Source organism: Brachionichthys hirsutus, chromosome 11 (genome assembly GCF_040956055.1).
Source record: "Brachionichthys hirsutus isolate HB-005 chromosome 11, CSIRO-AGI_Bhir_v1, whole genome shotgun sequence".
Classification (NCBI taxonomy): domain Eukaryota; kingdom Metazoa; phylum Chordata; class Actinopteri; order Lophiiformes; family Brachionichthyidae; genus Brachionichthys; species Brachionichthys hirsutus.
Window position 1 is genome coordinate 9,396,290 of NC_090907.1, and position 14,867 is coordinate 9,411,156.

General features: G+C 42.3%; 2 protein-coding genes across 2 annotated transcripts in view; both read left to right on the top strand.

The window, feature by feature from the left end:
• Positions 1 to 3,505, top strand: part of fndc3a (fibronectin type III domain containing 3A) — a 29,783-nt gene extending 26,278 nt beyond the window's left edge. Inside the window, exons 23-26 of the mRNA XM_068745245.1 lie at positions 1,174 to 1,386; positions 1,621 to 1,787; positions 2,594 to 2,718; positions 3,182 to 3,505. Of these exons, the coding sequence (XP_068601346.1) occupies positions 1,174 to 1,386; positions 1,621 to 1,787; positions 2,594 to 2,718; positions 3,182 to 3,505 (829 nt within the window). The remainder of the gene's footprint in view (positions 1 to 1,173; positions 1,387 to 1,620; positions 1,788 to 2,593; positions 2,719 to 3,181) is intronic.
• Positions 3,506 to 8,761: 5,256 nt separating this feature from the next.
• On the top strand, positions 8,762 to 11,268 carry mlnr (motilin receptor). The gene is made up of 2 exons (XM_068745405.1): positions 8,762 to 9,494; positions 10,961 to 11,268. The coding sequence occupies exons 1-2, from the start codon at positions 8,762 to 8,764 to the stop codon at positions 11,266 to 11,268; spliced, it is 1,041 nt and encodes a 346-aa protein (XP_068601506.1).
• Positions 11,269 to 14,867: the final 3,599 nt, after the last annotated feature.

Sequence of the window (14,867 nt, forward strand, 5' to 3'; positions counted from 1 at the left end):
GCATTTCAAGAATTGTGTGACAAGATGGGCTGTTGTGTATACTTGAGTGTTATAAAAGAATGGACCTTACTTATTTGCCGTTAGTCAAATTATACATGGGCTTCAGCAAAACATTTCAGGCAGTGTCGCCTGATGATATAAATGATACTGAAGCAAAGGCTGCGATTGAACTGAACTGGGTAAACGTGTTCACAGCAAAACGGTGTCAAGATGTAGTATTTACAGATCATTACTACAGGCTGAACACCAGCATCGACTAATAAAACCAAATACTGTCAATGCCCCTTTGATCGTCCCTGCAGTGTTCCAACTTTCCGATGTACAGTGGTACCTCAGCTTACGAATTTAATCCGTTCCGGGACTAACCTCGTAACGTGAAAACTTCGTAAGTCGAGACGCATTTTGAATGTAAATGCACTAATCCGTTCCAAGCCCCGCAAAAGTATTGTAACGGTTCATGTTTTAGGAGTGTTCATTATTCCTACGCTGCAGAGAGTCCGCAAAGGCATCCAGGGAGGAGGGGCGGTGTGTGTGTGTGGGTGCCGCGGGGAGGAGGAGGGGAACGGGAGAGCTGCGGGAGCTACGCAGCTCTCCCGTTCTCCTCCTCCTCGCGGCACCCACACACACAGAGAGTTACCCGTCGTGTGCTTATTCCAGCGTCCGACGGACGCTACATTATGATATTTTTTAAAAATATTAATCTACCTGTTAGCTGTTACTTTTTGTCCTCTTTGTTTACTGGTCCTTTGCGGTGTTTTCTGCCTCGCGTTTCTTGAAAAACTGATCCGATGACGTCTGCTTTTGCCGGCTTTTGACAATCCGTCGGAAATGTGCGAGGCAGACGTCATCATAATGAGCAATAGCCCGACTTGTCAACACTTTTTCCGGGTGACACGAGGGGGACACGAATAGCATGCTGAGATACACGCATACGCAACGGGTTGCCAGGCAGATGGCAGAGCAGCTACAAGTTTGTTTACGTTCGGTGAACTCTGGGAGCGGCGAATAGCGCTATTCGCCGCTCCCAGAGTTCACCTCGTATCCTGAAATGCTTCCGTAACAAGAGGCAATATTTTCCCATTCAGAAACTTCGTAACCTGAAAATTTCGGATGTAGGGACATTCGTAAGTCGAGGTACCACTGTAGCTCTCTTTTTTTTTTTTTTCAAATCAGGATTCGGATCCAAGCCCTGAGCAGCCTGGGAGCAGGCCCCTTCAGCCACTCTTTCAAGCTGAAGACGAAGCCCTTGCCTCCACATCCACCCCGTTTGGAGTGCACCGCCTTCAGCCACCAGACCCTCAGGCTCAAGTGGGGTGACGGCCCACCCAAAGCCTCCACCTCAGAGGCCCTCCAGTATCAGCTGCAGATGGGGGACAGGAGTGGCAGGTCAGTGACCCGTTAGGAAGAAGCTGGCACGATTGATGGGAGCAGAAGCTTCAGATACCGACATCAGGGATGGGGGAGAACATAGAAAGTGAAGCACCAGAGCAAGGAGACAGAAACTAATGATCTCCTTTCAGGCTCCTTCCTGGCAGAGGAGTCTCTCGTCTCGTTTGCGCTTCGTCATCTTTTCTCTTCTACTCATTAATACATTTTTTTTTGATGTTCCTGTCATTGCAGATTTCTCTCCTTGTATAAAGGACCATGCCACACACACAAAGTCCAGAGGCTTAATGAGTCTACCTCTTATACGTTCCGCATCCAGGCCTTTAATGAGGCGGGCGAAGGGCCCTTCTCCACTGTTTACACATTCGCCACCCCACGCTCTCCTCCAGCCCCTGTGAAAGGTACAGCAGAGGCTCGGTCTTCCCCTCTCTCTCTCTCTCTCTCTCTCTCTCTCTCTCTCTCTACCCAGCGCAGATCAGCTTTTATTCACTTTACAAAGGCTCGCTGCTGACATGCTCAGCTTTAAGCCTCGCTTCGCCTGAGTTTGCGTTTGATTAAGACCCAGCAGTCACTTGTCAAGTCGCCGGGCCCTTTGGTCCGCTATCAACCAGCCTCTACAGAAGCCGCATTTCATCCCACAAGTTGAGACATTTTATTCTCTGCTGTTGAATGAGGCTGTTATGTGCCGGTTTGCCAGCATTGCTCGACACTGCTTGCCTCCCCACACAGTGAAGTATGCACCATTGACTGATTTAAATTCAGACTCGTCACTTTAACATAAATTTAAATACTGCCGGGGGGGTTATAATCCTCTTTGTTGCTGATTGTAATTTTTTATTGACCCTTGACTGTTTAAATAGTTTTTATTTAAAATGCCGCCTGCCTAAAAAGAGCATGACTCATAATTACGGCCCTCTAAGGGGAGCTGATGCATGGCTTGCGAGAGTTTACTCTGCATTCATCAGATGAGTCATTGCACATGCAAAAACCGAGTCATCTTTTTAAAGGGTTTTGAGTCAAGTGGAAGTGTCAAGGCTCATGCAAAAAGTAAAGTTTGAAGCCTGCTTTTTCCACCCTTTGTGTTATAATTTTTAACGATGCGTGCTTTATCATATGGGGTTTGTTTTTGAATATTACATTGTAGTTTCAAACCAAATGGATTAAACAGAGGCTCGCTTCATCTTCTGCCTCTTCATTCACCCTCCAGCCCCCAAAGTGGAGCGTCTGGACGACAACTCCTGTGAAGTCGCATGGGAGGCCCTGCTTCCGATGAAGGGAGATCCGATCCTCTACGCATTGCAGTGCATGATGGGAAACTCTGAGTTTAAACAGGTACCAACGTTTTTGATCGACGGGTTGGCTCTTCCTATTCATGTCTCGTGGCTTCGACACCGTTCATCACAGCGGCCTGTTTATGCAGATCAAGATGGATCCAGGGCTGCAATGTTTTCGCCGTGGCTTTGCTGCACTTTGTATGAGACCATTATGCAAAGGTCATTAATCTGAAGAATCCCAGGTGTCTAGTTCCTGCAAACAGATTCATTCCTCTGTGTCCTCCAGCCATGTTAAATGTGGAGTAATGGCCACTGCAGGTTTATGCTAATCTCACCACATCATATATTGCAATTAAATTAGGCAGTTGAAATATGTGGCTGCCATCCTGCTAGAGTTTGTTTCCTTCCCTTATAGTCATTCTCAGTGGGTATGAGGCAAAGTCTTGTGTTTAAGAAACAGGAATTTGATGCAATACTTCTTCTAATGTCTAAGTCTTCTCATTTTACATCCTTATTTACAGGCCTACAAAGGCTCTGCCACTTCCTTCCACGTCCAGAACCTGCAGGCCAGCAGTGACTACCGTTTCCGGGTGTGCGCTATCAGGCAGTGCCAGGATGCTCCGGAGCTTAGCGGCCCTTACAGCCCCACTGTGACCCTCTCCCCCCAGCGAAACGATGCAGCGATGGGCAGTGGTCCCGCTGGCTCCGGGTCCAGGGCCGCCGCAGAGTCCAGCCGAGCCAGGCGAAGCCTGACCGATGAGCAGTGCGCTTTCCTCCTCCTCATGGTTTTTGCTGTCATCGCTATTCTGATCGCTTTTGTCATTCAGTACTTTGTGATTAAATGAGCAGTGTGTGCCACCCAGATGCAGGGTTAGAGCTTTATTCTTTTCTTCAGTCTCTGTTGTTTTGTATTCTTCCTTTTATACTTGTCTGTTGTCAATGAGTAATCGTGTTGGCCGCATTGCGGTAAGGAAGGTCTGAGCCGTGCGGGCTGGAATAGCCGTTAAAGATCGACATGACAGTTTCCTGATTCTCTGCCTTTATCATGTCTTGAAATTGTGCTATCTGTTGTTCAGATTTCTGTTCCATCATGATTGGCTTCCTGCGCAAAGAACTTGTGTACCTGTTGAGTGTGTATGTGTATTTATATTTATATATATACGTATATAAATATAAATATGTGGATAAAGTAGTCGTTATTTATATTTCCATTGATGTATCCAGTATGAAATTGGTTTTGATAGATGTGTTCTGAGAATAGTATGTAGGTGTGTCATTAACCTATGTGCTATTTGAACCTGGGACCTGGTGGGCCAGTGTTTGCACAGTGGAGTGTGTGTGGTGTGTGTGTCCCAGATGTGTATACTGTATGCAGTTTGTGTGACAGAGGTACACGGCTGGGATAGCTCCAGGGCCAGATGAAGGGACTTTAGCCCCCCCAGTTTGAGTTTAAGGGGTCTCGTGAAAATGGACGTGGAAATGAAGATCTTGCTCGCGTTATAGAATGAATTCTCATTTAGCACTTTCCAACCTTTTTTTTGATGTTCAGAATGTTTCAGGAAGCAAAAATGACTGGAGAAATGTTAGTATATTTTTGTACAGTGAAGACACAAGGACCTGTAAGTTTGAGAGAAAAATCAGTATGAAGAAAACAAAAACCAAACTAACAGTTAATTCTAATTATTTTACTATTATATAGTTATACTGCTGCTTTACTCCAAATTATTGTTGTTCAGCGCAAAAAAAAAGTATGCTTACCTGTATCTTTCATTTTATTTTGTGATTTATTTAGTTGCTTTGTTTTTTTTTCCTCCCCCATTTTGCACCTTAGTGAATGAAAACCTTGACTGTCTGCATCTTGGTCTTGTGATGCATTTTACACTTTGCGGTTGTGCAAGCCCTACTCGTGTTTTGGGTGTTTTAAAAGTTGTAGTACTGTACCACATGTTGTGTCACTGAAACAGCTGATAACAAGAAAAAAAGAAAGCTGAAAACAAATACAAACAGGTTGTTTCAGAGGCCTTAATTGGAGGCGGGGGTGGGGGGGGGGGGGGGGGAATCTTGGGACAATTCTCTTAATTTTCTTTTTCTTATGTTTTTCTTTTTAGTGTTAGAAATGCTAAAATGTGTCATTTACATTTATTTTCACATTTATTTTAGTGTTCGTAATAAAATGTAATAGGGAAAGTTGATGAAAGTAGTTCCATGTATTTTGATTTATTTTGATTTGTTTTGTCAAGTTATACATGTGTGAAGTATATTTTTTTATAATATTGAAGTAATATAAGTTAATACTCTTCAGAGAAAATAATAAATCCTGAGTACTCATGATTCATGGAACGCAAATGACAGATACAAATTTTGTTATATCATGTACTTCCTGTGAATCTAAATTTGCCTTTTCTTTGTGTGTTAAATATTTGTAATAGATTACCACTGAAAACTGAAGTAATCTGGCGGTAGAGTCTTTCGAGTGTTTGGTTTTGGGCAGATAATTGCCGTCGAATCCATAAAAATGAAAAGCAGGTACCTTGCAAAACATCTTGGATAATTACACGATTAGACATCAGACATTCTCCAAATGTCTTCCCTCTGTCATTTAAAGAATTCAAATTCCTATTTTTGATAGCAATTGCAGTGCTTGCCATTTTAACACCTCTCCACTCTGGGCTTACTTCCTTTCGATGGAGAGACTTAATGGGATGCTCCAAAAATTAGTTAAAATATGCACAAAAATAGACCATTTTTATGTAATTTTAATGTGTGCAGTTACCTCATACACCGTACATTCCAAAATGAAATTTGTTATACATACTACCAGACATATCACTTAAAAATGTTCGTTATGGAAAAAGTGTATAATCATAGATATGTATTGAAACTGTATCTGTATAGCCATGATATCTACAAAGGGTCCATGCACAATAAAAGATTTATAATTCTTAATCATGTTTGGAGTTTTGCTTTTTTGGTTACTGGTATTCCAAATATTTCAGATTAAAACTGCTTGTTTTTGTTTTTTTGCCTTCCAGGTGTACTTTTGAGATATTCCAGGAAACATGAAGCATGTTTCCAATTCCATTCTTTATCAATGACAGTAAAATAATCAGATGGGATCATCCATTTGTTGGTGTCACCCAACAGAGAACACAGGTTGCCTTCTCTTAATGAAAGAAAAACCCACAATGGCCACTGAAATAACTTGAAACTGACAAAAGTAATGAATCAAATTTTGATGAAAATGAATGGAAACCAGATGTTGCTTTTGAATGTGGTTCAACCGAATCATAAAAAAAAACCCAACATGGCTGGACAAAAATGCTACTCTTAACATACTGTTGCGCTACCTTTTGAGGCAAGCGATGCAATCAAACGATTTTTGTGACTCAATGAGAATTCTTCACCTGCTAACAGGTGGTTTAAACCACTGCTCCAGTTGTCTTAAGTTTGAAGGCTTCCTTCTCCAGACGTGTTTCAGCTCCTTTCACAGATGTTCAGTGGGTTTTAGATCAAGGCTCATAGAAGGCCACTTCAGAATAGTCCAAGGTTTTTGCACTTAGCCATTCCTGGGGGTTTTAAACTGTGTGTTTTGGCTCACTATCCTGTTGGAAGACGCATGACCTGCGACTGAGAACGAGCTGTCCGACACTAGGAAGCACATTTTTCTCCATTACGCCTTGGTAGTCGTGGTATTTCATCGCACCCTGCACAGATGCAGCTAAGCAGCCCCAGAACATCCCCGAGCCTCCTCCATGCTTCAGTAGGGATCGTTTCTCTTGGTATTTATTCTTACATCATTAAACACTGAGATGATGTGCCTTACCAAAAAGCTTCATCTCATCTGTCCAAGGGACGTTCTCCCAGATGTTTTGTGGATTGTTGATATGCATTGTGGCAAATTCTAGTCTTGCATTTTTATTTTTTGCTTTCAACAGTGGCGTCCTCCTTGGTCGTCGCCCACCAAGTCCAATTTGGCTGAAACAACGATATATGGTGTGCTCTAGCACTGATGTTAGATCACACACTCGGAGCCTTTACCTTTAACATATTTGTCTATCATTTTCTCATCTCCTGAGACGACACTCTCCTTTACTTCCTGTGGTCCATGGTCCACACACCTTCATTCTACTTGTCTCTGTGTCTTTTCTAGGGGTCCCAACATTTTTATCCAGGCATGTTTCATTCATTTGTTTTTTTGAAATTACAGTACTTTGTCGAAACACAATTCAAAAGCAGTCTCGGATTTTCACTGGCTAATTTTCAGTCGGTTTATATATCGCGCACTTAGATGAGTCGATCTGGGTTTTCAGTACAAAACCACAACCAATCGTTTCTGCTAATGGTCACAATCTTTCCACTGTTGTCCAAACATGTTTCCTGTGAGTGAAAGTGTTATAATAATATGATAAGACTGACCAAGTTAGCTGCTTTACTGGAAATGAGTATATTTATTTTTGCTGTCCCACTATTTCAGCAGATAAATCTTTAGTCCATGAATAAAATATATGCTAAATGTGGACAGAAAAAAACATCTATTTTATAAGGTCCTCATTTCCCTTCTCGTGAGTTCCTTTTGTCTCTGGACCAATCAGAACGAATCAGCGTCAGTCTATCTGAAAATGTGAATGAGAAGATAAGACTTTTAAGTAAGATACAGTTCCTGTTCAAGAGACCCACGATCGATTAATGAGGGTGAAAAGTGGGCTTACTCATTTCTGTCACTTTATTAGCTCTCGTTGAGAGACAGACTATCTTTGTTTTAAAACCAAAACAATGGACAAATAATCCTTGTCTGTCAGGTTTTAGATGGACATAAACAATGATGGAGGAGGAACATTCCCTCGAGTCCCAGTGGTGCATCCGGCTGTGGGTCAGTCCAGTCAGTGTAAACACCCAAACACAACCTGATGTCAGTGTGACTCTTGTTACAAAGGTTCTGAGAAGAGGGATCAAGTCAAACAGAGATAAACTGAGCTGATGGACAGAACTGATTTTTCACAGACCGTTCCGGACAGCCTGGCCAACAAGCCGGCTTTACAGTGATCGATGCCCTTATTAACAAAGTTATATCTGTCTTTATGCATAATCTCCTTACATATTTATGCTTTGCCAACTATAGTATCAACCTAACACACACGTGGGCAGACAGCCTTGGTTTTGCTCCCTTGCTCCTCGGGGGGCACTGTGGAGGAGGAGGAGGTGCTCCTTTCTTCCTCCCTCACCAGAGCTCAACTGCTTGTTGAGCCTCAGCGACTGGCTCCACCACTTCATGAGATTCTCTCGCTGCCGCTGCATCAACTCACAATAACCCAAGCCAGGTGAAGAAAAAAGGACAGAGAGACCAGCTTCTTTTGAAAGGTAAAGTCTCCTCCAAAGTGATGTTTGAAAATGACGCCTTTTTAAACTAGAGAAAAACTTCCAAGCTTTGCTTTTAGGTCTCACATTTTTAGAATTTTATATTACCGTTCCATCAATTTATATATTTTTTTGACATCCACTTGTTTTCAAAGTGTTCTTATTAAGTATGCCTTTTAAAGTTGGCACAATGCCTTGAAGAAAATGCAGTAAAATCATTTACAGCATTACCTTCTAGTTAAAAGATACTGCGAGCAGGCGGTCATATTGTACATAAATGAATAGAAAGCAGCAGCTGCCTGATGTTAGTACAAACAACAAATCCCTCTAAGTGTATCGTATATATCGAAGTGATCCATTTTCTCAAACTTTACGTGTCTTATTAAATTCACATTATGAAGGCACTCTCTTCTAACCTGATGCTGTCGTGTGATCTACAGCACATTCTTAACGGCGTGACGTGAAAGTCCTGAGATCACACCAGCGATAGGATATCCGAGTAAAACTGTGGATGAATGTATCAGAGTTGTCTCGAAAAAATCTTGATGGATAATTTCTGTTGCAAAGAAGTGCGGATCTTTCACATTACGTTCAAACGACAGGACCTCAGAGGGTTAAGAAAGACAAACCCCCGTGTCGTTCTATCTCTCTCTCTCTCTCTCTGCAGCTACTATTTGAGCCCTGATTTCACGCTGCTGTGTCAGCACGTTGTGGAGCTGGGCATGCCCTGGACCAGACCCAGATCCATGGATCCGGTCAACGCAGACGACCACCACTACGAAGGCTCCCTGTTCCCCACCTCGACCCTCATCCCCGTCACTGTCATCTGCATCCTCATCTTCATCATTGGGGTCACAGGCAACACCATGACAATTCTCATCATCCAGCATTTTAAGGACATGAAGACCACCACCAACCTCTACTTGTCCAGCATGGCAGTGTCTGATCTCATCATCTTCCTCTGCTTGCCCTTTGACCTCTGCCGCCTGTGGAAGTACGTGCCCTGGCTATTTGGCGAGGTGGTGTGCCGCTTCTATCACTACATATTTGAAGGTTGCACCTCTGCCACCATACTTCACATCACAGCTCTGAGCATTGAGCGCTATCTGGCCATCAGCTTCCCCCTCAAGACCAAGGTGGTGGTGACCCGGCGCAGGGTCCAGTACATCATTTTTGCCCTCTGGGTTTTTGCCCTGGTGTCCGCAGCCCCCACGCTCTTCCTGGTCGGGGTGGAGTACGACAACGACACCTACCCAGACGACAACACCCGGCAGTGCAAGCACACCAGCTACGCCATCAGTTCCGGACAGCTGCACATCATGCTCTGGATGTCCACCACGTATTTCTTCTGCCCAATGCTCTGCCTTCTCTTCCTTTATGGCTCCATTGGGTGCAAACTGTGGAAAATGAAAAATGATCTACAAGGCCCCTGTGCTTTGGCCCGTGAAAGGTCCCACAGGCAAACAGTCAAGATCCTGGGTGAGTGAGTTCTTTTTATTTGTCTGCAGACATGTGTTATGTGTCCTTAATGTAATGTCATTAAAAACAAAAGAGGAGGACCCCTCCCTATGAATATGTGCATCAGTGAGCAGGTGCATCGCCTGGGAGAGAAGCTTCAACATATTTTCAGTTTGTACTCCACGTTAAACCTGAAGTGGTTCCACCAGCCTGAGTGGTTTGCCGAGGAGGGGAACGCTGGTAGCCTACGCTGCCGCTGGTATCAGCCGCTTGATCGCTCTGTTTCGTCTAACGCGCTCTGCGGCTGCACATGCTGATTGGCTTAATGTGCAGCTCTGGCATATGGCGCAGGAAACCCTGCTTTACAGTAAAAGGCTGTTCCCAGGCCGATCTGCTCGGACCAAATATTTAATCATGATGCGTCCATTAGGATATTAATGCTGTTCATTAGCTGAGCACACATTGCGCAGAGCTCATGTTGTCAGACCTGCGGCCATTTCTATCCACATTTGTTGAATCCCAAATTGGATTGGCGTCAGAGTCGTCCATGAATCAGCCTTAATAGAAATCTGAATGCTCCCCCCCCAGTTATGTTTTTTTTAATCTGCATGTGTCACATGTCAATGGAACTTCTAGCTGCTCAGTATCTGTTCTCACACTATTTTCACTCTCTTATTCCTATAATTTATGCGTGACTGGTTTATATAGGCCAAATACACGTCTTTTTTAACAATTGAGTGACATACATCATCATTTCAGAACTTACTGCACCCAATATGGGTAAACTACTGATTAATGTGTGTCAAACTCAACTCTAAACCTTTGTTCTTTTTTATTTATTATTTATTAATTATAATTAATTATAATTATTTTTTATTTTATTGTATTTTATGAGTTCAGTTGCAGACTGCTGTGCATGAAGAAACAAAAGATGCCGTGCCCTTGAATGATGTGCGGACTTAAGGATCATTTCTTTCTGTATTAATTGCTTCTGACCAGTTGTAAATTATGAAGGGTGACACAGTCTATAGATTATAGATTACATAAAGAACCTGTAAAAAAAAAAATTCTTATAATAAAAATCTTATGAAAAATGTAAAAGTATTTTTCTGCACATAGATTTGAGTTTGTCATAATTACAAATATCTTGCTAGATATTCTTTCAATAAAATCTGATCACATGGATCTTTTCCATCAAACTTGCCATCACATTTCCTCAATTTTCAATAAAACTAACCATGAATATTTCTGCCATTATTTCCAGGGAAGTTATAGTTGAATTTATAAAAAATAATCTTCTTTCTTTTAGGAAACAATGACATAAAAAATATGAAGGCCTAATGAAGCAATGCTTAAAAGGTCCTTCACTAAACAAACAAAGAAATATATATAAACTGAAAGCGGAGAGGAATAAAGAACTTATGAGAGCACTTCTTTCTTTCAAATGGAACTAATTTCCCCCCTTTTTGATCTGACCCCCCCCCCAGTGGTGGTGGTGCTGGCCTTCATCATCTGCTGGCTACCTTACCACATCGGTAGAAACCTCTTTGCCCAGGTGGACGACTACGACACGGCCATGCTGAGCCAGAAATTCAACATGGCCTCCATGACGCTCTGCTACCTCAGCGCCTCCATCAACCCCGTCGTCTACAACCTCATGTCACGGAAGTACAGGACTGCGGCCAAGCGCCTCTTCCTGCTGCACCGCAGGCCCAGGCGAGCCCAGCGTGCTCAGAGACAACTCTGTGCGAATGACCGAATCTCCACCGTGAACCAAAGTCTGACCGGCGTCTGAGGCGCCGTGAAACTTTACAGGCTCGCTTGACTTGATTTGCTGTTTGCAGGAGCGCAGGCGGAGGTTGGAACCTGTTGAAGATGTGCAGAGGAGAAATGTTTGCTGCAGTTTTATCTTGTGTTGGGCAAGAGGAGCGTGCGATGGGTATCCAGTCACGCCTGGTTATTGTTTCTTCTGTTTGCTTTTTGCTGTTAAGAAAATAGAGATTCAGCAAAAACTGGGATCAAATGATGTCATTTATGTTTGCTTATCTGAGTGTTCATGCAAAAGAAGTTGCCTCTTGTCAGTGTTTAATGAAGGCAGGCACCCATCGATTAGAGTCGATCAGCAGCAAATGATCGTGAAAAATGGCGTTTGTCACGTTTGGAATGACTGCTCATTTGTGATGTTTAATTGTAGTCTCGGCGGTTGTAAAATTGCATTAAGTAAATATATGGTGAGCAACTGTTGTCATACTTGTTGCTGTTTGTGCTCTTAATCAAGAAAAACAAAGCAAGTAAACCTATTAGCTGTGGGTCATTAATTATTCAGATGTCTCTCTCTCTGTGGGTGTGTGTGTGTGTGTGGGTGTGTGTGGGTGTGTGTGTGTGTGTTTGCAAGGCTGTTTGCCATTTCTCCAACAGATGGATTATAAACCTGGAAAACACAACAACAAATGACAATGAAAATGGGCTACCTGTTGTGTGTGTGTGTGTGATGCAGAGACCACCTGCGCCCTGAGGTGTCGGCGCTGCGTACGTGTCGCCGATCACATTGAATCTGTCACAGCGATTCTATTATGTGGGCTCTTATGTCTGATTTACAATGGCAGCCAATATCCCCGCATCACCATATTCAAAGTAATGGCTGCCCCGAGTGCATTTTAAAGAGGGGGAAAAAAAGATATTGGGTTGTCAGCGGCGGCAGATTCGATTGTTTTTATCGCTTCGAGTTGCATAATGCGGCACAATCTTTCTTCGATGCCGCGTTTCACGTTAGACAAGCCACACTTTGGTGCTTCCTGCATTGGAGCAAGAATCGTAACGCCAAAGTTATCCCTTTTTAACCTGAACAAAGTCTAGTCTAAAAATATGCACAGCGTTTTCCATGTTCTGCCTGCCATGCGTCTTGTTCTTTAAAAGAGCCTGCGTGATATTTACCGACGAGCGGTGACTCACACAGCCTTGGTTTGCACAAACAAAGAGACAAAGTCGCTCTCATCTGACTCATCCGCATGACACTTATTTTTTCACGCTTATACCCCCTCAGACTGTCCTGCCATCACCTGAGGAAAGAGCAACAAGCTCCCCGGCAGGCTCCTCTGTTGCTTATTTTCTTTTCTGGTAATGGTGGTGACTGCAAGCAGCTCATGTCGACGCTTCCCTTCGGCCCTTCTTCACACCACCCCGGATCTCTCCGTTTGTTTAAACGCTCTACTCTTCAGGCCCGAACCTCTACGCCATCAGGAAACCTCTCATATCGTGCACACAGCTGTGCACAAATCAGTATTACAGAGACACTTATTTATACTGATTATAATATAGACGCTACAGACAGATCAAATATAATGGCCTATTTTGCAAAAGGTTTGTAGAGTCAATGAGGGCTAAAAAAAATAATCCAATAATAATGACAGTGATGTTTCTGCTGCTCACCGCTTTGCTGCAATCTTACTCCAGCATTATTTCAACATAGGTGATGTAATTGTCTTTTCTACCAGAAGGGGGAACCTCTCTCTCTCTCTCTCTCTCACACACACACACACTTTTATATAGACATATATATATAAACATACAGCATATTTTATATATATTCTCTATGTAGGTGAAAGATTGCAAGACATATTTTAATAATTAATTATTATTATTATTATAATAATAGTAAACTTTTCATGGGAACCGATTCAGCAGCTGATTCTCAAACCTGAAAAAATAAAACATTAATGTTTTTAGTCTCCAGTTTTCCTGCAGCTATGTGAGGTGGTGATGCTGAGTTAGAAACCAATCCACTGGATGGTTTCTCTTTATTCCAAAACCCCCCATAAGAGACTAACTCTCCTTCCTCCATTCTCTAAGAACAGCAGAGAATAGCTGACCAAAAGAAAAACAAAAAACAAGCTATGAGTAGGAATGCCGTTGAGAGTATAAAACAGTATGTTCAGGAGGGGGAAACAGCCTTAGAAATGTCAAAAGGCAGCTTTTGTGATGCTGCTGAATATGATGCAGGAGGAGGTGATGGGTCATTTATGATCCAGCTACTTATACACTTACATAATTGTGTTGTAATAAAACAAGATGTGATGTGGTTTGGAGACCCTGTAAGCATTGAAGGATGGTCAAAAGGATCTCACAGAACACGAACTCTAAAGCGTTGTGGACTAACCGCCACATGTCACTGGCAAACAAATAGAACTTCTTGGAATAAAGCCACTCTCATTAATTATGTATGAATGCTTTATACGTGGTTTGCTAATAAGACTGTCAACACATTATTGATTAGTAATAATCTGCTATGATTCATCAAATTATAAAGAACAACAGCAGCCAGTTACTTGCAAAATTAGTAAACATTTACTTTACAAGTTTTATTCAGTGGCCTAGCTGTAAAACACGCTATGCACATGCTATGTACATGCTATGTACACGTTATGCACATGCTATGTACATGCTATGTACATGCTATGTACACGCTATGCACATGCTATGTACACGCTATGCACATTCTATGTACACGCTGCATAACATTTTGTTACAGGACATAGCCGTTATTGATGCTACAGTTGTAGACCATTAGTCTAGATCTTTCATCCTGATGCTATTAAACTTAACTTTTGATTTATTTTTGTTCCGTTTGTGGCTTATGCTGATAAGGAGGAATATGTTTAGATATGGTTAAGATATGTAATTCCATGAATGGTGATTATACAAAAACACACAGCCATGTATTTTTTACTGTGAAAGAATGTAACGGGAGAAAATGCAATATCTTTTTTGTTTTATTCTATTATATTATCCCATGTTTTTTGGACTAATGGAACAACATTTTTTTAAATTGGTCCATTATTGACAGGGAGAGATGCAGCCGACATCCATGGATTGAGCTGTAATTTATTCCTTCATGTATTTGTCAGACAACATTTTGCAAATGATCCATACAGAGGGGGGCATTTAGGGTTAGTCCATGTGTAATGGGGTACGTAGCAAGGTCTCACCAACTCCATACAAACGTCACACATATTATGTTGGAGTCCTAAAGATTTGCATCACATAATTGCATTCTTCAATTCACGATTTAACTGTTATATTTCAAAATGTTTCTCATTAAATGCCTGACACCAGAAACATGAAACTTGCTTGGGACCATAGGGTGTTTAACCCTCAAGTCACGCAGCATCCTTTCACTACAGTCAACCACCTGACCAAGAACCCTGACATTAATGCATCTACATGTCTGGTCAAAGACACCACAGGGGATTGGCAGGACTGATGGTTTCATTGATTGATTGACTGATTATCATTATTAATCCAGTTTGCGCATCTCCCAATAATTCATTGAGGAGTCATGCGGAATCATAGGTAGACATGACTCCCTTCTTAAATGATGAGTGTCCAGTTCAAAAA

What these genes read in the sequence shown, in the direction of transcription:
- mlnr (XM_068745405.1), top strand. Translation starts at nt 8,762, where the DNA reads ATGGATCCGGTCAACGCAGACGACCACCACTACGAAGGCTCCCTGTTC. An exon ending in GCAAACAGTCAAGATCCTGG is followed by an intron (nt 9,495 to 10,960) that starts GTGAGTGAGTTC and finishes CCCCCCCCCCAG; the next exon opens with TGGTGGTGGTGCTGGCCTTC.